The sequence below is a fragment of the Protopterus annectens genome, chromosome 7.part0 (assembly GCF_019279795.1).
Source record: "Protopterus annectens isolate FY-2018-M chromosome 7.part0, PAN1.0, whole genome shotgun sequence".
In the NCBI taxonomy this organism is placed as follows: Eukaryota; Metazoa; Chordata; order Ceratodontiformes; family Protopteridae; genus Protopterus; species Protopterus annectens.
In genome coordinates, this window is record NC_056739.1 from 206,812,571 (window position 1) to 206,839,335 (window position 26,765).

At 43.7% G+C, this 26,765-nt stretch overlaps 1 protein-coding gene across 1 annotated transcript in view; it reads right to left on the minus strand.

Moving 5' to 3' along the window:
* Positions 1–26,765, minus strand: part of DVL2 (dishevelled segment polarity protein 2) — a 1,986,500-nt gene that overhangs the window by 1,191,712 nt on the left and 768,023 nt on the right. The window contains exon 2 of the mRNA XM_044076705.1: positions 9,898–9,967. Within this exon, the coding sequence (XP_043932640.1) occupies positions 9,898–9,967 (70 nt within the window). The remainder of the gene's footprint in view (positions 1–9,897; positions 9,968–26,765) is intronic.

The following is a 26,765-nucleotide window of genomic DNA, read 5'->3' on the forward strand; positions in this document are numbered from 1 at the left end:
GTGCCTGCAAGATCAAGTGGGCCGTGGGATGATCTAGTTTCAGCAACTGATGGACCTGGTCCAGAATGATGTGAACTCTGCATAGAGTAAGTGCTGAACTCTCTGACACCGTGTCCAGAAGGACGCCAATAACCTCTAGGTTCTGACAAGAGGAAAGATGGGATTTGGGCAGGTTGACCATGATGCCTAGATCTTGAAAGAGATTGAGAGTATAATTGGTGGCCATAGCAAGTTGGTGCCTCGTGGGGACTGTGAGGAGCGAATCATCCAGCTATGGGACCTGGAAACTTTGCAGCTGGAGATGAGCTGCCACCACTGCCATGCATTTGGTAAACACCTGGGGGGCTGTGATGAGTCCAAAGGGCAGGGCTCTGAACTGATAGTGGTTGGCGCAGGTATCTCCTTGAGTGTCTGTCAATTTTGATATGATAGTATGCATCCTTCAGATCCACCAAGCACATCCAGTCATCCTTGCGCACAAGTTGCATAATGGACTACAGTGACCATCTGGAACTTGGACTTCTTGACCAACAGGCTCAGTTTACTGAGGTCTAAGATGGGATGCAAAACCCTGGTCTTCTTGGGCACCAAAAAGAAGTGAGTAAGTTCCGGAGCCTCATCATGTTTGGGTCTCTTGGATGGCTCTTTTTTGAAGAAGGTCTTGGACTTCGAGATAGGCTAACTCCTTTTGTCAGGGTGAAACATCCAGGAGAGAACTTTTTACTGGAGGGGCTGGAAAAAAAAAGGGTATGAAGTAACCCCTGGAAATGATCTTTAACACCCACTGATCTAAGGTGATACTTGTCCAGGCTAGTGGATGGAGGGAGAGACATCCCCCCGACTGTCTCCAGACCGGACAGCCAGGCAGTGCTTCAGGAGCACTGAAAGGGCTTCTCAGAGAAGGTTTCCTGGGAGCCCTGCTTCTGCGGAGCCCCTTTGTCTCTTGGGTGGCATCTACCATCAAATCCCCTACCCCAGCCAGAAGAGGAGGATTCCTGAGGAGCACCCTGGAAAGGAAGCCTGAGACTTGCGGAACCAAAGTTTCTTACTACTTCTCTGATTTTTGGGGAAGGATCATTGGGGTGTAGGGAACTTGATCCCCACTGCGGACAGTGTCTTTCCTTCCTGCAGGTCAAAGTCTCTTTGACAGAGGGACCAAACAAGGTTGACCCGTTAAAAGGGGAGTTAGTGAAGGATGCCTTAAAGGGTTCTGCAAACCTGCAAAGGTGCAGCCAGGTGTGCCACCTAATGGCAATGCCCATGCCTGCCGCTCGAGAGATGGCCTCCGCCAAATTGGAGATCAACCTCATTGAAGCATTAGCCAGGGAAGTTAGAATGGACAGCTTCGGCGAGACCAATTTAAGGCTCACCAGAGGCAGCAACTCGGAAAGGGAAGTGGCGAGCTCAGATACCAACTCCCTTTGCAGCCAGGTGAAGTGTGCCATGTATTTGGCTGCTCTCAGTCTGAATGTAGCTGAGGCAAACATGCGCTTCCCAAAATGGTCAATTGCCTGAGACTCCCTTGTTCAGGGGATGAACCGCAGAGCTCTGTTCAGTGAGCTCCTTTTTAGTAGCTGCAGCCACCACGATGGCATCAATGGGGACGCCCTTACACCAAAAAGTCTTATCCTTGGGGGGACTTTGAAACTTGTCAGCCTTTTTGGGGACTGGTTCCACTGTGTCCAGCTGCTTCCACATCCTGTCGGTGATGAGTTCCATGAGCTCATCGGCAGGTGGAGACAATCAGGTAGAAGATGGGCCCGTCCCAAAGGCCTTCAAAAACATACATTCCTCTGAAGACGGGGTGGGGGTAGACCAACCGCCTCTTTGCCAGAGGATTTTGAGGATGTCCCCGAACGACACTTTTTCAGATGGAAGTCTAGGGGGCCGATCCCCTTCCTCGAAATCCATGTCCTCAGTAAGGGACTCTCTAGCATGTCCTCTTCCAAGGAGGCTCATCCATGGTGGGCTCTGAGGAGGACTCGTAAGAGGCAGGGACCCCAAGAGGGATGATGCCGTTCTAAAGATGCTCACAGGAGGGCTGACCCTGGAAGGATAATGAGGTCTCGCCGCCCAACATCAAGAAGGGCTGAGGAGAACCTAGAGCCGAAGAAGAGGTAACTGCCCAGGCGGAGAAGGTGCTCTCTATCACCCAGAAGGCCAATGGACTGGAAGAAGCACCCCTCTGCCCCCCTATCCTCCCCCCACGGCTGCAGCCACCCGGGGAGGAAAGGGGGACCCTGATGCAGCAATGACATCTCCAAATGATATCAGCCCCAAGTTGTCCAGCCTGGTGGCTCCCAGAGGGAGGGAATGGTCTGAAAACTCTGGGCCCATCGTCCCCCCCCCCCCAAGGAACCAGCACCAACCTCACTGGGCAAAGATGCAGCCAATTCTGAGGGCAATGGAACAGAGCCCACCAGGGACCCTGATGGTGTGGGAAGGGAAGATATGCCAGACACAGTCACCCTCTCACAGGGAATGCTCCGATCCTGAGGATTCAAACACGGATGGGTTGGACGAAGACAGTGAAGTCCCGCAGATGGAGAGGATCCCCTTGGCAACTCAGCAGGGGATGTTAACAAGCCCAACTCAACTTGGGCCTTGAGAAAGCTCTTCATCGTCCTAACCATGCCCAGGGTAAGCAAACTTTTGGAGGACTTAGAAGAAACAGAGGAATGTCCCGACCTAGCTGAAAGCCTGAGATCTCAGGAGGGAGGGAGACTTGAGCACCTTTGATCCAAGCTCCTGGCCCTACAGGGAGAATCAACAATGATCGAATCTGATAAAACCATCAGATCTGAAGACCTAGGTGGATCCAAAGGAAAAGTCGGTGCCATAGATGGATCCGATGGGCTGGTTGGATCCAAAAGACAGTCTGTATAGAGTCAGATCCGAGGGCCTCAGAGACTCCGAGGTCTCAGATCCAACAGAAGCAGCCAAGGCTCTTGAGGCAGTAGAGCTCAGATCCAAAGCCAAACATGCTAGGCTCAGATCTGGACAACTGCGATTTGAGAGCCTCGGCTTTTTGGAGGGCAAATCCCCAGAGGAATAAGACTTCCTCTTGGGATAGGAGGGAGGCTTAGACGGGGAACCAGAGATCAGAGGACCCCCTTTGGCAAGCCCCTTAAGCAGGACCTTGTTCCTGCATTCCAGGAGAGCCCTGGGGTTGAATCTGGCACAAATATCGCATTCAATCTCCAGGTGAGGCTCTCACAGACAAACACACTCCTCGTGTGAGTCAGAGTGGGGCATTTTCCAACCACACAAGGAGCGTCTTATAAAGCCAGAAGACTTTTCAGACATCATACACTCAAACAAAAAACTAACACCCACACTCTACACTGAAGGGGAAGGGGTAGAGAAGGGCAAAAAAGCTACCTGCTAAAAGGGATAGGAGAGGAAGCTAAGAAACTACCCAAAGGACCTAAGGAAAAAAGGGAGGGAACCCATGGGAGAGAGCTTAAAAAAGAGCTCAAAAAGATACAGGGAGGGAAGGAAACCTAATTAGCTTAAGACTAAAAGAAGATGGGGGGAAAGGACTACCATACGGAAGAAAACCCCAGAGAAAAGAGGAAAAAATTTAACTTATCTGTACTGAGGCTAGCTTGAGCTACAGGATGCACGTCCCAGCGAAATTGTGGCAAACGAGATCCGAGGGTTGTGGGTTAGCAAGGGATTGTGGGATGGGGAGGAGCTTGAGCTCTGGATCTGTCCTTTCAGTTGCCAGCTCAGATCAAAAGTCGGATCCAAGACCCATCAGTGATCAATAATGACATGATAGCATCAGATCAATCCCAGTAATAAAAAGAAGGTAAGTAGCTAGAGAGTGGTTGGGGGGGGGGGGGGGGGGGCAGAAGTAGATATAATCAAAGTTATTAAAGTATAATTCATTTATATAAGATGATGCAATATTTAAAGCACCAGACTCTTGATAGAATACTGTTGCCAAATAAAAATATGGACTTAATTTTTCCTTTAATTTGCCTTGGAAACAAGTCTGTAAATAACACAAACTCTATACAAAGTTGAAGCTGCTTATCCTTTCTGTCCAATAAATGGAGGTGGCATAAGCAAAACCGTAAAATAAAATATGCCACATCAAAGTAGTACACTGAAAGACATAATAAACTAAAACATCAACAAATAACTATGGTACTTATATTAAGGAGACTTGAACAGAAATGTGCTCGTAGGTTTAGCTTCATGGCATTCAAAAGGATGTTAAACAGGGACACCTTACTTAAAAGAAAATGAGAGTTGGAAAGTACTGCTGCTGCAGAGTTCCTTAAGTTTGCATCTTTCTTCTAGGTTTTAAGACATCTGCAGCTGCAGGTCCCAAAAGGAAATTTCTGAAACAGTGGTACATCAAGATTTGAGCTTTTCTGCACTTGAGTAGATACTTGAGGATGCTAGGCTAGCTCCTAAGAAACAAAGTCAAATCATAACTGCTGTATAGCTACATCCACAGTGCCATATATGCACATCTTATTGATGGCAAGCCCAGTGATTCAGCACATTACCTCAGACAGCAGCTCTTCTTTTGTGTTGGAGTCTGTTACATTATTTATATTCTCTACGACTTGCCAGTTATTCCAAAACAGAATTTTGAAAAGAAAGCATGTAAGCCAAGTAATTGTAAGTTATCAATGTTAAGATACTAAAGCTTATGAATCCACTTGCTGTATATCTCCGCTCCCTAGTAAAGGTTACAAGGCCTTTGGGAATGTATTGTACTAGGGGTCTAAGAAAATGTAGGAACTATCACAAAGTCCGTTGCAATACCAAAAGCAACTTGTTAAATAATTCCACAGAAAAGCGTCCCAAACAGTTCACTAACACGAATGGAATAAAATCCAACCAGTTTTATTGACGATAACACTCACAAGATGTTGAAACAGCCCAGCGTCTTGAGCCAAAATGTAAAAACAATAAATAACTCAGAACGTGTGACAAAAAGTAACGCTGTATGTAATACTGCGGATAATACTAAAATAGGTTAAGCGCTTTCACCCATATCGTATGGGCTTCTTCAGAACACCAATGAATTAAATTATCAGCCTTATAAAACTTCTAAGGCGCCAAATTTGAATTGAACTATTCAAATGTTTAAAGAAACAGTATATTAAAATTTCAATTCAAATGCAGAGCCGGACTGCCCATAGCATTGTTTGCTTGCATTATCTTTGTAGCTAAATGGTCCGCTTCAAAATAATCAATTAAAATAAACTATACAATGTATCTATAAGATGCACGCTCTGTTTAATATATTGATTGTCAGCTTTTCTTTTTCTTTGTAACATCATTTGCTATTTGAGTTGTTGTGTAAAAATAAATCTCTATGTAAATATTAATCAAATACATAAGTTACCTATCGCACTTCCTGCACTAAAAGAACCCTCCTTCCCATTCTATAACTCAAATAACGTCTAAATTATATGTGTACTATAAACAATCAAAAATGCACATATAAGTATGTATACAAATATATATATGTATACACACGCATACGCGCGTATATATGTGATATACATGTATTGTTGCGTTAACATATCTGATTTAAAAATTTTTTGCTGCTTAGACAACATAAATCAAATAATTCCTAAACAACCATGTATACTATAATAGATGACATATATAACAAAAATAATTGCGATTGACAAAGAAAAAATGTATAAGAACTAAAAACTAATAAAAAATGCTAATGCTGTTCCCTCTTGCTGTCAAAATGGATCTCTAAAATCAAATTGAATAATGACTCAAAGTTTACGTATGTGAAATATTGATTGTATATATATATATATATATATATATATATATATATATATATATATATATAGTGAATTTATGAGCTACAAATTAAACTCAAGAATAGCTTTCATGGAAATGCTGTCATTAAGTCCCGGTGGTGTAATGGCATCTGTAAATAGCTGCCACCATACTTCACGATAGTTCAATAATTTTTTGTCGTCTCTGCCTCTAGCATCAAATCTAACAATATCTAATAAAGCAAATTTGAACTGATGTTTTGAACCATTCTGTTCAAGCTCTCAGCTCCTTGTAAAATCTACTCAATACTCAACTGCATCTCAACTTCGCAGCACAAGAAGTCTGGAAAAAGCCAAATTTATTGGGGTGGGTCAAAAGGGCAAAAAACAGGGACACATTAAACATTGCTTCTATAATCTTGGAAAGCTGCTAGAATAAAATGCTGTGTTACCACCATACATTTTACTGCCAAGGTCCCTGTGCAAAAAAGAGTCAGAACAACATATCACTATGCCAAATCACCTGCTTTGTGAAAGAAAAATGCTGTGTTACCACCGTACATTTTACAGCCAAGGTCCCTGTGCAAAACAGTCAAGAGCAACATACCACTATGCCAAATCAGCTGCTTTGTGAAAGAGAGGAAGACTGAAACTTAAATGTCTATCATTTAATGAATTCAGTTCTCACCATAGCTGTCAACCTCTTAGCACAAAACACCTGGACAAACCCAGTAATGAGGGAATACAGCCCTCAAACATATTCAGCGAATTCAGTTCTTGCCATAGCTGTCAACCTTAGCACAAAAAACCTGGACAAAGCCACTAACAGGGTATTACAGTCCCAAAAATAAGGACAAATTTCAAATAGTCATCTTATAAACTTAAAAAATTGCTATAATAAAAGGTTGTGTTACTATATATTTATTGCTAGAATAAAAAGTTGTTTTACTATGTATTTTCTGAAGACTATGAAGTCTGAAATTCAAATGCCTGTCAATTTTACTTCTGATGGAACAAAAACAATTTTCAGCAGAGGCCCAGGGAGAAATACTGTAGACACATGTCTTTGTAAAATGGCAGGACACCAGAGCAAATCCACACAAACACAGAGATAAGATGCAGACTCCACACAGAAGCCACCCCAGCCAAAAATCAAACCACAAATCCTATAGCTGTGAGGAAACAATACTGCCACTGCACCATCAAATATGTAAGGAATTAAACATTCAGAAAACTGAAGTCTGAAATTCAAATGCCTGTCAATTTTATTTAACATTTGTTAATCAGGACAGTCTGACTTGGAACAAAAAAACAATTTTCAGCAGAGGCCCAGGAAGAAATAATGCAGACATGTCTTTGTAACATGGGAGGACACAAAAGCAAACCCACACAAACACAGGGAGAAGATACAGACCCCACAAAGAAGGAACCCCAGCCAAGAATCAAACCTGAGAACCTGCAGCTGTGAGGCAACAATGCTACTACTGCACCATCAAATATCAAGCATTGCGACATTTACAAACCACAGATATTATGAGGAACAGATCAGATCAAATATGAGGCAATCATCTGCAATTTGTTTACAAATGGTGGTGGGTAGGGAACTCAAGTCTTTAACACCTGCATACAGGGTACAGGGTTCAAGCCTGAGGTATTCCCTACCACACCACCATGAGTCTAACCACCAGTATATGGGGCATTTTCACACACACACACACACACACACACACACACACACACACACACACACACACACACACACACACACACACACACACACACACACACACACCTGCAAGTAAATCACCATACATAAATCCAACACACTTACCTGCAAGTAAATCACCATAAATTCAATGTCCTTTCTCCATAAATCCAATGCAAGTACATCCAAACCCTGCCCACGACCTGCAATACATCCAAAGACCCGTGAGATCCAAACCCCGCCTGCAACTCCAGACCCACCCGCGAGATCTTCCCGACGAGAGACTGCAGCAATTCCAGACTGCTGGTGTTGCAGTCCGACCCCGACGCGTTTTCCCAGCGAGTCTATGCAGTTTAAAACTGCATAGACTTCTGGGAGCTCCGTTCCTCATGTTTCCCTATCAGGACTGCCTGGAGCATGTGCAGAGACTCTCAGCAGCAGTCCGGACTACTGCGCATGCGCGAATTTTTAAACTTTTATTTCTTTTTTGTTTTTATTTTTATTTCTTTTAGTTTCAGTTGAGGGGGCTGCAGTCCGGCAGTCCAATAGCACGGGCTGCCCCTGGTGCCTACCTCTGTAGCGAGAGAGATGAAAGAAGTCCCAGAATCCATGGATGACACCTCCTTCATATACTCTGTTCTCTTCTGAATAAACTTGGCCTTTACTGACTTTGTAGGTTAAGCATACATTTTCATAAGACTTTTTCTAAGAATTTAACTATTTTCTCAAAAAGGTTGGATGAAGAAGCTTCCTAATCTATGGATAAAGGGATTCTACTGTGTATAATAAAACTAATTTAATGTCAAATTGAAAACACCAACAAAAGAAGTTCGAACCAACACAATACCAAAAACATTTTATCGAATAAAATATTAACAAAGGAAAACTATTTCCTCTCCTGATATTAACACTAAAAATCCCCATAACACTAGCCTAAAATTTGTCTGAATAGTGGCAGGGTTTTGGGAACATTTTAAGATGGTAAGGTACAGGGATAGGGATGAGGGAAGGGGCAGGATTAGGGTTAGCATACATTACTAAAGAGGGCAAGGGGGCTCCATGTGGCTTTGAGTCTGTAGCCACTCAAAGCACTCTTGTCCTTATATGTTGGTATCTCATTACAGCAGAGTGCACCTCCACGCGTTTCTGCAGTTTCCTCCTATCTGACGCCTCTAGGTGTAAAACATTACTTGATCATATTCACATTAATTCCAAAACCATGCTACATACAAGGTATCAGAAGATTTCATCTTAAAGCATACATAACAGCAAACAATTGTACTGATACAAGACCTCTGTCTAATGCAGCTAATAAGATATTTGTATTTTAATAATTGTCATATTTCTCAAAATATCTCAACATTCAGGTAACACAGACAGAACTGCATAACCTCATATGAAAGCTCACAGCTGCAGAAGAAAATCCTGCTGGCAGTATGTACCCTGCTTGAATGGTTACTGAGATATCATAAGCTGTTTATACAACATTACAAAGTTAATATTAACTGCCTTTATTTTGGCCTACAAAATCCAGTTCAAAGCATCAAACTGAATGAATGCCACTAATGTAAAGATTAATTTATCATAATAGTTTGCCATTTACAGTTTTCTAGTAACACTTGTGGTTCCAGAGATATGAATATTTGTTTGAACTGTAAGATGATACCTTCATTTTTTTAAAGGCTTAAGCCACACCCACTGGGATTTAAAAGTACAAACTCAAAAGAGGTCTACTGGAAGGAATGAATTAATAACGATAATATAAGAACTGTAAGATGATACCTTCATTTTTTTAAAGGCTTAAGCCACACCCACTGGGATTTAAAAGTACAAACTCAAAAGAGGTCTACTGGAAGGAATGAATTAATAACGATAATATAGTACACATCATCAATTAGGCTGCAGTTAAGAAAAATGTATCAGAAGCCACCAAAGAGGCAGCTGTTCAAAGTGTGGTACATCAGTTAAAGTACTTGATTCCTACTAGATTCCCTAAAAAGACTTCTAGCAACTTTACATATGAGAAATTACATCTGTACATACATATCTTTGTCAAAGAGTTCAGTGATCAACAATCAGTTCTGTTGGTAACAGTGCCAACACTGAAAGTTATACACAATTGTGTTTACCAGCTACACTTTCAAAAGTACTGTGGAAGTTCATCTGGTACACAACAGTTATTTTCATTATTTATTTCCCAAGTCTGGAGCAAAATGCTGCATGCCAAAGATAATTAATTCACAAACAAAACAGCAGATGTCAGTGGTGTCATACCATACCATCCAGCGTCAGCGTGTGGAAGGGTATCTTTGCAAATCACTCACTAATCAGAAAAGCCTCTATCTACTCCCCCAAGATGAGAGTCAAGCCATGAAAAACAATTATACAATGGAATTAAAATTATAAAAAAAAAAAACGGCTTACCCAAGAAACGACCCGACCATTGAAGCAAGGCAGTCTAGCACTGTCATCAGATATTTCTTCCTTGACAACTCTGAAAGTAAAACAATGCAACTTCAGCAACAAGGAGTACAAACTTTCAACTATTTTCACACAAGGGGCTGCTATTCTACTTACTCCTATGTTCTTATTTTAACTACACAAGCACTTATAATGTAGAAGTGGTTACAAGGCATAAACCAAGAAGATGCACGCCATAACAAGAGTGACAAAAGCAATATTATATGCAACACAAAGTGCAAACTTAACCTGAACTAATTAAAACAAGTATCATCATGAAGGCACCAGCCTCAAAATATAATGAAGGCAGCAAGCTTAAAAAATACAACTTGAAATATACACTGAAAATGTTAAAAGTGAAAACAATCGACATGTTCTTAACTGTATCAGTCAATCTGTAACAAGATCACCATTAATGGGTCCTAGGTTATGTTCCTTCTTTCCACCAATGAGTCTGGCAACTTTTTTGCAAGATGTTGCATTTATGATGCACAAGCTATGTAATGCTAATGGCCAACTAACCCTAGAGTTGGCCAATTTGCATTCAGCTACCAAACACTTCACTGCAAGTCAAGAAATAACAATGAAGACGTGTGTATTACTTGACAGCAGTGTACATGACAAGTTTATACTTACCTCACTTACAGGCAAGTCCAACAACTGAAGCTGGGTGGTGGGGTTGACCACCCACAGGTATACAGTGGAAGGGTAATCATGGCATCAAGACAAGGAGATTTTTATAGTGGATAACGAGCCAAGAATGTATCTATTATATCTAAAATTTAAGATGTGCCAAGTCCAGATTTGGGCCCAGTGCAGCATCCTTAAACAGATGCAAGCATCATGACTTCTTTAGCCCCTCTACAAGGACTAGAATATGTCAAAGGGCAGTGCATCCAGCCCCACACCTACAAAGGCTATGCTTTCATGAGGAGTCTGCAAGATGGAAAGCATCCAACTCTGAGACCACGAATAGGTGGTAGTACAACACATGCTTGCATTCCAAATATAATTTGGCTTCACTGGCCCCTTTCAATGGTAAAATCTGGGACCAGTTCTAAAATCACTGCTGAGGACTGGTTCACAAATAAATGGGGAAGGACCTGTGAGCGCCAGGATCTTTCTGCAAGTGACCATGCCAGAAACCATTGTTCTTTTTTGACTGTGTTCTACTTTGGAACACAGACAACAGAGTCAGGACAGCTGCATAAAGGCCAGGGAGTCACTATCATGGCAGATTTACCACTACTGAAAAGCACAAGACCATCCATTCTGAAGTTTCTGCTTTAATGGTAAAAACTGTTTTTGGTCAGACTTAGAAAAGAAAGAAGAGTATAGGTAGAGTTTTTTAGGAAGGCCTCTACAACAGAGAAGTTCTGTTTCCTCCTCAAGGGACACCGAACAGGTCCTGGTATGCCTGGCCATAAATCACTTCTCACACGAATAAGGCATCCAGGGTACTGTTTCTGGGCTAATCCTTAAAGGACTATCTTATCTACTCCAGCCTCTGTATGCACATACCCAAGCCTGCTGCCTTGGCACCAGCATCAGCATAGTAAAAACTGCAGCAGGTTACAGAGAAACCCATCTCATAGGCATATCCATCCATCCTCAACCTCTTTATGACAATACATAAATGATATCCCCTTAAAAGTCCAAACTCTGAAGTCTTCAAACATCTCCAGTTTCTGTGACATGGGAGGACTGAAACCTGGGACAGGTGAGAAGAACAGTTGAGGATAAGCCCCAAAGTGGCAAAGGGTTAATTCTCTTAGCATACCTATCCAATACTTCAGATTCCCGCACAGGGAACACAATGAAAAAATGCTGCGCTCTCCGGGAATTATGATGAGCCACACAGATCATAAAACTACCTGCTCAAAGATGCTTGTTCACAGACTTGCTCCATTCAGATGTAGACCAGTAATATGTACTCACCTTACTGGTGACTTCTGGAGCACTGAAGCCTCCAGGCTTCTTAAAACAGACTTGCTAACTGGCTCCACAAGAGGGATGACCAAAGGCTCCTCAAACTTTTACCTTAAGATATTTTTTATTTTATTAACGTTTGTTTACCATGAAAGTCTGACTTGGAACAAAGCCAATTTTCAGTAGAGGCCCGGGGGAGAAACACTCCAAACGTATATCTTTGTGTCATGGGAGGAAACCACAACACCCGGAGGAAACCCACACAAACGCAGGGAGAAAATGGAGACTCTGCACAGAAGGCACTCCAACCGAGAATTGTACCGGAGAACCTCTTGCTGAGAGGAGACAATGCTACCGCTGCACCACTGTGCAGTGAGATGCGAACAGTAAGATGCTTGGGAAGGGCAGTGGGACCCATGAGGACTTCACAAGGTTCAAGGAATCACCAAAAGTAGGAACATCCAAATGGGTGGTGAGACTGGGAGTAATGGAAAGACCTCGCTGCTCTCAACTACCACAGCCACAATGGTTTTCAATTCCTCCAATAGTTCACAGGAATGGAGTCTAGCATCCCTCACTATCTCGAAGTGTAGGCTTAGGGAAACACATAAAAAGATATGATGGGTGAAATGGAACCTGCAAGTGAAAACACACTCAAAACTAAGGAAAGACAGGTCTGCATCAGACTCTAAAGAGGCATCAGGCAAGATACATTCTCAACTCATGCTTATCCCAGACATCAAAAATCTACCTGATGTTTCTGCCTTATACTGCAAGTCCTACATCATCACCATCTCAATATGGGCCCAATGGGAAACCTTAGGAAATAAAAAAGCAGCTTCAAGTACCCTTAAACTCTGACTAGGCATCTTATAAAACCACTCCCAGGGACTAGACAGGTACTTATACCCAGGAATGTATTCCTAAGGCGACAGCAAAAAAAAAAAAAAAAATCACACTTCCTCAAGGTCCCTTATAGGATGTGGCATGCTATGGGTTTGAGTTCTTTCTAGCAGAGATTCGCTTGGTGCCTGTGGGTCTAAAAAGTTTGGAAATGGGTTTGCTTTCAGGAGGACTAGATCTTGATCTATTCTGTAAATTTCTGCCATAACTGAATCACTCTGATGCAGAGGATTGCAGAGGATTTCAGAGGATAACCCCACCAGTCCACATGAGAAGAATTCCAGTGTGGTTATCTTTCTGGTTGTAAAGTAGCCAAGATGATTTTCTTGCACACCATCAAGAGGCAGGGATTGCTGTTATACTTCTGTCTTCTCAAATAACCTGGCAGTTACAAGGATGCCTAGCTGAACTGCACCTTGGTAGTGAAAAAGTACATTTACCATAAATGTAGATGCTCGAGTGTATTCACTGTTGCAAACACACTTGGGTTATCTGCCTGCAGGAAGCCCTCAGTCGGCCCGAATACCACAGACTTAGTATTTCTGCATCGGTTGCTGTCACTCCAGGACTGACGTCAGGTCATCAGGGGTATAAAAAACAGGTAGCCGACGCCATTACATCAGTTTTTCTTGCCCCAAATGTCAGGAGCCCCCCCCCCAATAGGAAGCCAGTATATGGTGGGGAACACCACCAGTAAAAAATAAATACCAATGCTATTAGGAATGGCCATAGAGAGGAGAAGTAGAAAGACAGAAAAAGCCAGGGGGTTGGAGAGAGGGAAACCAGGACTGCAACAGTGAATACACTCGCACATCTACTTGTATGGTAAGTGTACACAACTGTACTATGTTCTTCATGTTTCACTGTTGCAGTCATCACACTCTGATCAAGTCCCAAAGCTGAAAAAGGGGTAGAGGCAGTCAAGAAGAGTTTGGGCTGGCTAGCATACCCTGCAGGACTACAACTGCAAAACCTGCCCTGGATTTGGAAAATATAGGCAGGTGGTAATGCTTGGTGAATGTGTGTACAGAACTCCAGGTAGCAGCCTCCACAATGTCCCTGGTAGGGACTCCCCTGAGAATGTTGTAGAGGTAGAAGTTGCTCTAGTGGGAATGTGTTCTGACCCCAAGGGGTTAGTTTCCCATGGTGTTTGCAGCAGAAATGGATACAGTGTGCTATCCATTTGGAAATTGTCTGCTTTGAAATGGCCTTGCCCTCTACCCCTGGTGCAAAACTGAGTAATAACTGGTCAGATTTCCTGAAGGGTTTAGTCATAACCAGGTAGAATCTGAGCTGTCTGTGCACATCCAAGGAGTGCAGGATCCTTTTCCCTTTATTTTAAGGATTAGGGAAGAAGGTTGACAAATGGATAGATTGGTTGAGAGCCACACTGGACACCACTTTAGGAATAAAGGAAGGATTAGCCCTGAGGGAGACCTTGTCAGCATGAAAAATAATGAAGGGTTCCACGGCCATAAGTGCTTGTAGCTCAGACACTCTTCTAACTGAAGTGATGGCCAGGAGCAGTGCTGTTTTCCAAGAGAGGAATTTTAACTCTGCTGACATTGCAGGCTCAAAAAGGGGTAGTGTGAGCTTTTCCAGTACAAAGTTAAGGTCCCAAGCAGGGGTGGGTGCACTCCTTGGTGGCCTTAAGTTATTTGCCCCTCTCAGGAACTGTTTAATGAGAGGGTGAGAGAAGAGGGGTGGCTCAGATTTGTAATAAGTCGAAATGGCAGGGATGGATCTTAATGGAGGAGAAGGATAGGCCTCTGTGGAGTAGATCTGCTACGTAATCCAAGATTAGAGGTAGGGAGGGCAGAGTTGTCTCCTCTCCTTTAGATTGAATCCAGGAGCAATACCTTTTTCCACTTATCAGCATAGGATTTCCTTGTACTGGGTCTTCTGGCTTCAAGAATAATGTCCAGCACCTGCTTGCTTAGGCTGGTCACTGGGAGAGAATTCAAGGAATAAGCCAGGCTGCAAGATTCAGGGTTTGCAGTTATGGATGCAAGATCTGTCCCCCCTGTTGAGTGAGCAGGGTCAGGCTCTGGGGTAGGTGCCAGGGTGGCATCAGTGACAGGCTGTGCAGTAGTGGGTACCAGTGCTGGCGTGACCAGTTCGGGGCAATCAGGATTGTCCTTAGTCTGTCCTGTCTTATCTTGAGCAATATTATTGAGCGAAGGGGCAGAGGGGGAAATGCACAGATTGAGAGGTTTTCCCACTGGAAGGATAGGGCATCTACTTTCCAGGCCCTGCTGTGAGGTGTCCTGGTGCAGAATTTGCTAAGCTGGTGATTGCAGGGGGGGGGGGGCAAAAAGATCCACCTCTGGGGTCCGCCATTTCTGAATCAGAAGGCTGAGGGTGCTGGGCTCCAATTACCACTCGTGTGGGTCTAGGAGATTTCTGCATAAGTCATCTGCCAGTGAGTTTTGGCTGCCTGGCAGGAATTGAGCTTGCGGATGGACCTGCATGTCCAAGGCCATGTTCCACAGGGCCATGGCGAGCCTGCAGAGTGGCTGTTGATGTACCATGTAACTGTGGTGTTGTCTGTTTTTATTGGCAGGGGTCCTGGTGAGATTAGGGATCTGAAAGCTGTTAGAGCGTGCTGAACAGCTAGAATCTCTTTTTGGCTGATGTGCAGATGAATTTGACTTGGGATCCATTGGCCCTGAACACACTTGTCGTCCAGGTGTGCACCCCAAGCATAGTCTGATGCATCTGTGGTCAGGGTCTGGGCGTCGTGGGGTTGAGTAAAGGGAAGTCCCTTGTGGTCGCATGCTGCTGCCCACCAAAGAAACTCTGTCAGACAAGGTATGATAGGAATGATAGTTTCCAGGCCCTGAGAATGTTGGCACCAAAGACTTAAGTACCACTGAAGTTTCCTCATATGCAGTCTAGCATATGGAATTAGTAGGATGCATGAGGTCATGAACCCTAGGGCCTGCAGGATTTTCCTTGCAGATAGTTGTGTTCTGGTGGCCATTTGAGTGACGTAATCTGTCAGATAGGCTTGTTTTTCTGGAGTAAAAAATGCCATCTGGGATGCTGTGTCCAAGCTTGCTCCCAGGAATACAATCTTTTGACTGGGGACTAGTTTTGATTTATTTTTGTTGATGGTGTACTCCAGGGAGGTTAGAAGTTTTTTTTTTACAAATGTCAGATGCTGCAACAGCATTTCCTGACTGTCCGCCTGAATCAGGCAGTCGTCCAAGTTCGGGTAAATTTGAATTTTTCTCTGTCTGCATTAGGCAATGGCTGGAGCCAGGCATACTGTGAATACTCTAGGAAAAGTGGATAAGCCAAAGGGAAGTGTAGAGAACTAATAATGCATAGATCCTGCCCTGAAGCGTAGATATTTCCTACATGAGTCCCTGACAGGGATGTGCAGACAGGCTTCTTTTAGATCTAGGGTGGCTAACCAGGCATCTTTGGCCAGCACAGGTAGAAGCTGCTGCAGGGTGAGCATTTTGAATTTTGGTACCACCAGGAAGGGGTTTAGAATGAAAAGATCTAGGATTAGGCATCAAGTGCCCGCTTTTATGGATACCAGGAAAAGTCTGGAATAGAAGCCTTGACCTATCTGTTCCGCAGGAACAGGTTGAATTGCCCTTATGGAGAGCAGGGATTGAACTTAGTTTTGTGCCTATGCCCACTGGTTTGGAGGAAGGTCTGGGAACCCTTTTGGGGGTGGCAGTGAGTGGAAGTCAAATTTGTACCCCTGGGATACAATGTTGAGGACCCATCTGTCTTTGGTGATGGAAGTTCAGTTTTTTGCATGATGGGCAAGTCTCCCTCCTAGGGACACGAGCAGTTGGGCAGAGGTGGGGAGTGGAGTTGAGAAGCCATTGTGAATTCTTTCTGTAAGGGGGTGGCTTAGCACTCCCTGTTTTTGAAGTGGAGGCATTCCATTGCTTAGATCTCTGCATACCCTGAGACTGTAGTCTGGGGGGGTCTGTTTCCCCTGGTTCTAGTTTGAGATGGCCTTGAGGGGACTGGAAAGGGCCAATGTTTGAGGGGTAATGCCTACTGAATCTAGGAGGCTGTACTTACAAGAAATCTTTGACTGTCTGCATAGATTTAACTTTTTCTTCCATCTTTTTAAGAATCTCTTCTGCTTTGGTGCCAAACATTGTAATTGTTCAAAGGAGCGTCTAGTAATTTTGATTTGACATGGTCTGGCAAGGTCTGCTTCTTAAGCCAAGCATGTCTTCTCAGTACAGAACCAGTGACTGCTGCCCTGCAAGATGCTTCTAGGGCATCAAAGCCACATTGCAAAGTATGCTTGCTGACTTGGCTTGCAGAATGAATAAGCTCTTGTAATTCTTTATTTTCTGCACAGTATGTAAAGGTATCTATTTTTTGCTTAATTATTTCCAAAACATGTTGTTGGCACTTCAAAGTCCTAATGGCGAGAGTTGCAGAGGTGTACACTTTCTTACCCCATCTGTCTAAAGCTCTGGAATCCCTGTCCAAAGGAGTGGGATTCTTAGCTGTAGTTGCTTTGATACTTTTAGGCCCCTGGGAGATGACCTCTGGGTCAACAGTAGGATTTTTAGAGAGGAATTTGAGAGTCAGGAACTCTGTAGTACCGGTCTGGTTTCCTAGGAGCAGGGGGTAAAGTATCAGGAGTTAAACTGGATTCCATAAAGACATCATTCACAACATCCAAGACTGGGGGTATTACTAAAGGCCTATGGTGTGGCAAATCTAGAAATTCTCTGAGTCTCTTTTTGGACTGAGGATAGTCTTGGCATTCCCAGTGGAAATGCTCTCTTAAAGTATGTAAAGTTTCACCAAAAGAAAAATCCTCTGGAGAAGAAAAGTACAGTTTTGTACCTACCATAAATGTAGATGTCCGAACAGGATAGCATCTGCAGTCCTTACAAATGGGTTGTCCTGTCGTCAGGCAGCCCTTCGGTCGGCCGGATTCCAAAGTCTGGGTCTGGCCTCGGCTGGTGTCGCACTTCACCCGACGTCATCTCTGCTGGTCTTCGGGTATAAAGGCATCAGCCGACGCCATTTTCCTCAGTGTTTCTTGCCCCAGATGCCAGTTGCCCTCTTGGATAGCTAAATTTTTGGGTAAATGCCAATGTTTCCAAAAAAGTAGAAGGCAAACACAAAAACAAATAAGCATGTATGTACATATATACAAACAAATACACCATAAGAGATCCCCCCCCCAGCTAGCTATTAGATGGGCAAATACCCTAGGAGTACCACAGAGGGGAAGGAGGGTGGGTAATCCTGACTGCAGATGCTATCCTGTTCGGACATCTACATTTATGGTAGGTACAAAACTGTACTATGTCCTTCAAGGATGCATCTGCAGTCCTTACAAATGGGTAGAATACCATAGCCAAACTAGGGGAGGAGGAAGAAGAATTATGGTGTAGTTAGGATCCCTTGCAAAACAGCAGTGGCAAACCCTGCTCGGGATCTAGAGTATAGAGGTAAGTTATAATGCTTGGCAAATGTATGCACAGAGGTCCAAGTAGCCTCAATAATGTCCTTGGTAGCCACTCCTCGTAAGAAAGCTGTGGTAGTGGCTGTAGCCCTTGTAGAATGAGGCCTTATGTTCTGTGGAATTTGCTTTCCATGGTAGGAGTAACAGAATCTTATGCAATTTCCTATCCACTTGGAGATTGTCTGTTTGGAAATTGCTTTTCCTTCCCTTCCTGTTGCATAAGCTACTAGAAGCTGGTCAGTTTTTCTATTGCCCTTGGTTCTGTCCAGGTAGTAGCGCAACTGTCTATGTACATCCAAGGTATGCAGCAGTCTTTCCCCTCTGTTCTGTGGATTGGGAAAGAAGGTAGGTAGGTGGATAGCCTGGTTTAGAGACACTCTGGATACCACCTTAGGCATAAATGGAAGATTAGTTCTCATGGATACTCTATCTTGATGGAAGATTAGGAAGGGTTGTACTGCCATTAAAGCCTGTAGTTCTGAAACCCTTCTTGCTGAAGTAATTGCCAGTAGAAAAGCAGTTTTCCAGGATAGGTGTTGAAGATCTGCTGTTGCTGCTGGTTCGAATGGAGGGAGTGTCAATTTTTCTAGCACAAAGTTCAAGTACCATGCTGGTAATGGTGGTTTCCTAGGAGGTTTTACATTCTTAATTCCTCTCAGGAACTGCCTGAGCAGAGGATGTGAGAAGACAGGGGGATCGAAGCTGTATTCTTGCAGAAATAGCTGATGCATGTATCTTGATGGATGAATAGGACAGGCCTGTATGGAGAAGCTCTGCCAAATACTCCAGGATGTTGGCAATATCTACCTTTGACACATCTTTCCCTCTTTCAGTACTCCAAATGATAAACCTTTTCCATTTTCCTGCATAGTTCCTTCTTGTTGAAGGTCTGCGGGCCTCAAGGATAATGTCTTTAACCCTTTGGGATAAATCTGGGTTAGTTGCTCTTATGTAATGTTCCAGGCAGTCAGTTGCAGAGTTTTCAGGTTTGGATGCAGGATGTTGTAGTCGCTCTGAGTTAACATCAAAGGAATCAGGGGTAGTGTCCACGTTTCCCCCCCGAGACATGCTCCTCAGCAATGAATACCAATGTTGTCTTGGCCAATTTGGAGCTATCAGAGTTATCCTTGGACGTTCCTCTTTGATTTTCAGTAGTACCTTGTGCATCAAAGGAAGGGGTGGAAATGCATATGCTGTCAGGCCTTTCCAACTGAAGGATAGAGAGTCCACCTTCCAAGCAAGTGGGTGGTATGTCCTTGTGCAAATTTTCTTGAGCTGGTGATTGAGTGGGGATGCGAATAGGTCTACTTGTGGCATTCTCCATTTCTTTGTGATGGCCTTGAAGATGTCCGGGTGTAGCATCCATTCGTGAGCATCCGAGGTAGTTCTGCTTAACATGTCTGCTAGGATGTTTTCTTTTCCCGGTACAAATATTGCCTGTAACTGAATGTTGTAGCTCAGAGCCATATTCCATAGGTCCAGAGCCATGCGGCATAGGGGGTATGAATGAGTGCCTCCCTGTTTGTTGATGTACCACATGACTGTGGTGTTGTCTGTCCTTATCATCAATTGGCCTTCTTTGAGGAATGGTCTGAAATTCTGGATTGCTAGTTTTACTGCCAGCATTTCTTTTGATTTATGTGCAGGTGCAGCTGATCTGGAGTCCATAAGCCTTGAATGCACTTGTCCAGCATGTGGGCCCCCAACCGAGGTCTGAGGCGTCCGTTGTGATGGTTTGGCTTGTTTGAATATTGTGGAAGGACAAACCTGGGTTTGACTGGCATGCCTGAGCCCACCATAGGAACTCTTGTTTCAGGCATGGGATTAGTGGTATTTCGGTTTCAAGCTGTGCCTGTGTTGAGACCATAAATTCTTTAGATACCACTGTAGCTTTCTCATATGCAGTCTGGCATGGGGGACCAGGATTATGCAGGATGCCATGAAGCCCAAGGCCTGCAGTACTTTCCTTGCTGTTAGTTTGTTCTGCTTTGTTAATGCCAAGAAGTAAAGAGGAAGTTGTTCTTGTTTTTCTGCAGTTAGGAATGCCATCTGTTTTACTGTGTCCAATTCTGCACCCAAGAATGTTCTTGTTTGGGATGGTATCAGTCTTGACTTTTTTAAATTGACTGTGTATCCCAGGGCTTGTAGTAAGCAAATGACTCTTTGTAAGTCTTGTGTCAGCTTGCTTTTGTTGTCCGCTTGTATCAGGAAGTCGTCCAGGTATGGATAAATTTGGATTCCCTGAAGCCTGCAATGAGCGATTACTGATGCCAGGCATTTCGTGAACACTCTGGGCGCAGTAGATAAGCCAAAGGGCAATGCTGAGAATTGATAATGCTCTGATCCTGCAAGAAATCTGAGGTATCTTCTGCAATTTGGTCGTATGGGGACGTGCAGGTATGCCTCCTTGAGATCTAGAGTTACCAGCCAATACTCCTTGCCCAGCATGGGAAGAAGTTGCTGTAGGGTCAGCATTTTGAATTTTGGAACAATGATGAATGTGTTTAAGGCGGACAGGTCGAGAATAGGTCTCCAACTTTTCTCTTTTCTTGGTACTAGGAAGAGTCTGGAGTAAAATCCCTTGCCCTGTTCTGTAGGTGGTACCCTTTCCACAGCTCTCATCTTTGTTAATTGAGCTATTTGTTTTAGAGCTTCTGTCTTTTGATTTGGTGGTAGGTTTGGCATTCCTCTTTTACTGGTAAGGTGTGGAAATGAAACCTGTAACCTTGGTCTATAGTTTGCAAAATCCACTTGTCTCTTGTGATATAGTGCCAGTTTTTTGAAAATAAGGCTAACTTTCCGCCTAAGGGTGCTGCTATTTGTTCCCTGGTAGGCGGTGTGAGAGCCAAGTCACTGTGATTGTCCTGTTGCAGTGGCAGTGGTTGTATCTGTGCCTCGTTGGTTATTGCCTTGCCACTGGCGTCCCCTGTAGGCACCTCCTCTGGATTGATTTCTGCCTCTGGAACGTCTATTCCTGCCTCTCTGAGTTTTAGAGGAGTCTGGAAAGGACCAATTTTTGGAAGGCCAGTTCCTGCTAAATCTTGGGGGCTGAACCTGTAGGAAATCTTTAACTGTTTGTACAGATTTTGCCTTCTCTTCCATTTTCTTCATTACTTGTTGGGCAATTGAACCAAATAGACTGACCTTATCCATAGGAGCATCTAATAGCTTTGCTTTAACATGATCCGGCAAGACCTGTTCTTTCAGCCATGCATGCCTTCTTATAACTGTGCCAGTCATGGCTGATCTAAATGAAGCCTCCAGTGCATCATATACTAACCTGTTGAATGTTATTCACCATTTCTAGAACATATTTCTTATCTAAGGAATCATCAGAGGACAGTTTCTTAGTTAACTGATCAAGCATAAACTCTTGGTATTGGATCATATGAAACTGACAGTTCAAAGCTCTAGCTGAGAGAGTAGCAGAGGTGTATACTTTTTTGCCCCATCTCTCTAAGGACCTGGATTCCCTTTCAGAAGGGAGAGGGTTTTTCACTGAGGTTGAAGCTACTGCCTTAGGCCCCTGGGAGATAGTCTCAGGATCTGCAAAGGGAGCCTTGTATAAGTGGTGATGAGTGTCCGGTACCCTGTAAAACCTATCGGGCTTGGCAGGGGCTGGAGGTAAAGTATCAGGAGCAGTGCAAACATCATTAAATGCATCATCCACAACAGGAAGAACTGGAGGTATAGCTAAGGGCCTATGTTGCGGTAAGTGTAAAAATGTCCTAAGCCTTTTTCTTGAATCTGAGAAATCTTGTCCCTGCCATTGGAATTGCTCTCTCATGGCATGTAAGGTTTCCCCAAAGGAAAATTCCTCTGGTGGAGAGGCAGAAGGAATAGATTCTTCAGCATCGGAATCTTCATAAGTAGAAAAAGGAGCCTCTGGATGATCTGTATTGTCTGTATCATCAGAAGAGTCATCTGAGGACACTGGCTCAGGGGGCTCTGCTCTAGGTCTCTTTTCTGGAGGTTGAGAGGCCCTGTCTGGGTGAGATTGGGATCCCCTTATTAAAGAGATGAGATCCTCTGCCAGAGTAAGCATTTGGGAACTGGAACTGGGCCTGTGAGAGGGGGCTTAACAGGCACAGACTTAGCAGTTTTGGCTGCTTTAGCCCTGGCAAAGGCCTTTATAGACATGGCTGCAGGAGGCCTGGCCGCACCACGTGCTGGGGTAGAGACATCCAAAGGGATGGTGTCCGATAATTCTGGAGAAACCACATTAGTAGGCAAAACTTCAGAGGCCGATTCAACTAGGGTAGAAGGGGCCTCGGTAGTAGTCATGGATTCGGCCGTAGATTGACCCGTTTGCTCGGTTTCGGCCGAAACCGAGACACTCGCGGTTTGCTTAACCGTGGTTTCGGCCGAAACAGCGGACCGCGAGTGTCGGTCTTTTTCTTTGTGTTTTTTAACAATTTGAGTAGTCGGAGGATCCGACGGCATAAAGTACGCAAAATCTGAGCCGAAAAACTGTTCAGCAAACTCCGACCGACGCCTAAGCGTTCGTCGGTTGAAGGAAGCACAGGCTAAACAAGCTGCTACGTCGTGGTCTGGGCCTAAACAAGGTAAGCAGTAAGAGTGGAAATCTTTATGAGGTATTTGTTTCCCACAAGTTAAACAGTTATTCACTTTTTCTGACATCGGCTGAGGCAAGAAAGAGTCCCCAACGGGGTACTTAGCTTTTTAGAAGTCTTCGAAGTAGTATTCGGTAGTAGTAATCTCTGGAACTGACCGACCGGCACTTGCGAACAGCTTCTGCTTCGGGCGCCACGCGGCAAGAAAGACTGAGGAAAATGGCGTCGGCTGATGCCTTTATACCCGAAGACCAGCAGAGATGACGTCGGGTGAAGTGCGACACCAGCCGAGGCCAGACCCAGACTTTGGAATCCGGCCGACCGAAGGGCTGCCTGACGACAGGACAACCCATTTGTAAGGACTGCAGATGCATCCTTGAAGGACATCAGAGGGAATGGATTCCTCTGCATCTGAATCCTCATAAGCAGATAAAGGCATGTCTTCATAATCAGATACCTCAGAGTCATCAGACTCTTGGTCTGTTAAAGCTGCTGGGGACAGGTCTCTTTCTCTTAGGAGGGGAAGGCTGACTTCCCCTAATCAGCATAATAAGGTCTTCTGCCGTTTTAAGCATTTGATGTTGTGGCAAGGAAGCAGGTGCTTGAGTTTGGGTCGTCATTTTTTTAGGTGTAGCATGTACTCTTGGTCTTAGAAACTTGGTAGTTTTAGACAAAACTGAAGACGCAAAAGAAGTCTTCGGTTTGTGTTGAATATCGGTAGTGCAAAGTACTTCCTCAGAAGCCTGTGCCTGCTCAGCGGGTCCGGACCTATACAAGGTAGAGACATCCGCAGGCTCCGTAGTCGAAGAAGAGTCTCGCGGCATAGCGGACTCCGAACGGGTCTCGGTAGAGACCTGCGAATCCACTGAAGCGGGCATCAGGGGCTTCGAAAGCACCTCACTGACTACCGGCGAACTGTCGACTAGCTTAAGTGTCATCGGCAGTTTTGGACCTGTGCGGTCTGTCTCTGTCTTTATCCTTATGTTTTTTTCAGAAGATTAGTAGTCGGATGGCTTACCAAAGCCATTTCAGAACACGGAGATCGAGAGTGAAAGTATTTAGCGACAATAAGGGCCCGACGGCAAGTAGTTCGGGCATTGAACAAGGCACAAAACAGACAGCGAGGTACGTCGTGGTCTGGGCCTAAACAGGTGACGCAGTAAGAATGGAAATCTCAGTGTGGTATTTGGTTTCCACAGGCAAGACAATTGTTAACTTTTTCAGACATCGGTTAGAGCAACAAAAAAGGATCCCCAACGGGATACTTAGCTTTAGAAGACTTCAGGATAATTCAATTCGGAAACAAAAACTCAGGTAGTGGCCGACCGGCACCCTTGCAAACTGCTTCGGGCTCCTCGGCAAGAAAGACTGCTGTAATGGCGTCGGCTGCCTATTTTTATACCCCTGACGACCTGACGTCAGTCCTGGAGCGACAACAAACAATGCAGAAATACTAAGTCTCTGGTATTCGGGCCAACTGAGGGCTACCTGCAGGCAAATAACCCAAGTGTGATGACTGCAACAGTAAAACACGGAGAACATCAGAAACTCTACAATAGCATTACCAATATCATGATCTCTGCTATGTGAGGAACAAAAAATTTAAGTTAATGCAGAACCCTTCAAAGAGATTTCTCATTAGACCCTGTTCTTCATCTCGAAGAATCACAAAAACAAAACAGACACTACAGTTCATCCAGTTCTACAGTATCTAGACAAAAATGATAAAAAGATAGTCATTCTTATGATGGTAGATGCAGTCAAAATAGTAATTGTGTTTTATAAATTTTAAAAGCAATCTTCAGTTGTATTACATTTAAATGATCAGATTCACCCAATTCACTTTAAGTAAAACACTTCAATGATGAATATATGCCTGCTGAAAATCTTCTGAGAAAGCAATAAAGACACCAACCACCATATGAAGACATCCAAGATGGTGAGAGTGTAACAAACAGAAATTCTGTGAGCTCTGTACTGCAGGACTGTTACAAAAAGGTTGGTATTTTAACTATCAAACTCCTTCCAAGCAACTACGAGTGTGCGTATACCTTGCAGGGAGACCAAACTGAAAGATGAAGTCAGCTGAAATATCACAACTAGTGACAAATAAGCAGCTAAGTGGTCACCTGAGCAAGACACACAAGCAGAAATGTCAGGAAAGAGTCCCCATAAACACAAAAACAGCAAATGACAAATTATCAGCAATGGAAATGAGTTGATCAGATCCATGCAGAAAGCTTCAGAATAAGTGGAACACTGACATACATCACTGCAAATAACAGAATGAATGAAATAGATAAGACTTTAAAACAGACATGCCAATAAACTTACATTGGTCCATGCATCAGAAAACAAAATGAAACCAGCAAAACAGGTAATAAAATACTAGGAACTAAATCAGAAGTTGGTGGAAACGGGAAAGAGATCTAGACAAAATATCAATACGATTCATGGCAGTTCTAGAAAAAAGTGGGAGGGCTACACTGCAAGAAATTTATAAGTCACTGTATTCATCAGTGGTCTGGCATCCTACTACAAGAAATAAAAATATAAAGACCACATAGGCGGTGGTGCAGCGGTACCGTTGTTGCCGCAAAACAAGAGGTTCTCCCATTCGATTCTCTGCTTGGGTTGGGAGTGCCTTCTGTGTGGAGTCTGCATGTCCTCCCCGCATTCGAAAGACATGCATTGAATGGGCGTGCCTTCGTTGAAGGTTGAGCGCCGGGCTGGCAACTCGACACCATAAAAACCAACTGCCAATCATTAGCGGACCAGAGTTCAGCTGTGGCGACCACTAACTGGGAAAAGCCGAAAGACAAACAGCAACATAGGGGTAAACATTTGAGGTCATCCAAACAACCACTACCAAAAGTAGTGAAACTGCTGTGTTACCATTTGAAAGAACACACATTGTAAAGCTTACAGAAGAATGGAACAGTACTCAAAAATGGGTGAATCCAGAACTTTTGTGGAAAATGATTACTCCAACCAGACCCAAACCAAAAGGAATAAGTTCATCCCCTGCTTTAAAAAATGCAGTGAAAAGCACCTTAACTCCTGTATACTGTTTATTTGAGAATATTTAATCCCTTTGGTGCAAAGACCTATGTGAACCCAGAAAAGGCAATGGAGAGGCTCAATAAAAGAAGGGAGAGATGGACACAAAGTTGCACAGAACATATACTCCAATTGCACAAACTACTTCACTTAGGCATTAAAAATGAATAGAAATACAGTTACTCGTGTTTTAAGCATTAGCACCTCAGAGTATGCACAGTAGAATTATTAATTTGCAGTTGAGGGGATGCAAAACATGAGTACCACTACCCCTCTGCTCAGTGCGGAATCCTGCTCCATGCCTTAATTCGTTTTTCCCGATCTGAGGAGAAAGGCAGGAAATGTTTTACTAAAGAGACAGATGCATATGTTTTTGAACTATTCATATGAAAGACAGCTCAACCCATTGAACATGATTTTCTAATTTAAAACCAAAGTTTAGAAGTTGGAAATCTATTCGTATCCGGTTATAATGCAGTAAGCTGAAATCCGTTCAGTTTCTTCTTACTCTGCTTGTACTCCCCAGACTGTAGGAGATGACTAGTCTTTGATCTGTTAATGGTCTGAAAAGTTATAGTTGCTGAAGTTTAACTTTTTCTCTAGCATGGACTTCATCATTATGCCACACAGAAAATGGAGAGTTAGATCAAAAAGATTTGTTAACGATAAGCACAAAAAACAAACAGCTTTTACCAGTCAGAGTGTGTGTGTGTGTGTGTGTGTGTGTGTGTGCGTGCGTGCGTGTGTGTGTGTGTGTGCATGCGCGCATGCACGTGAACAAGTCTAATGTTGCAGCCACACATTCAAGTTTACAGTTTATGGACTTTTCTTAAGAATAAGCAAAATAAAACAGGTAGACAAAAATTAATGGATTTGATTTTCAGAACAGATGCAGGTCTTTC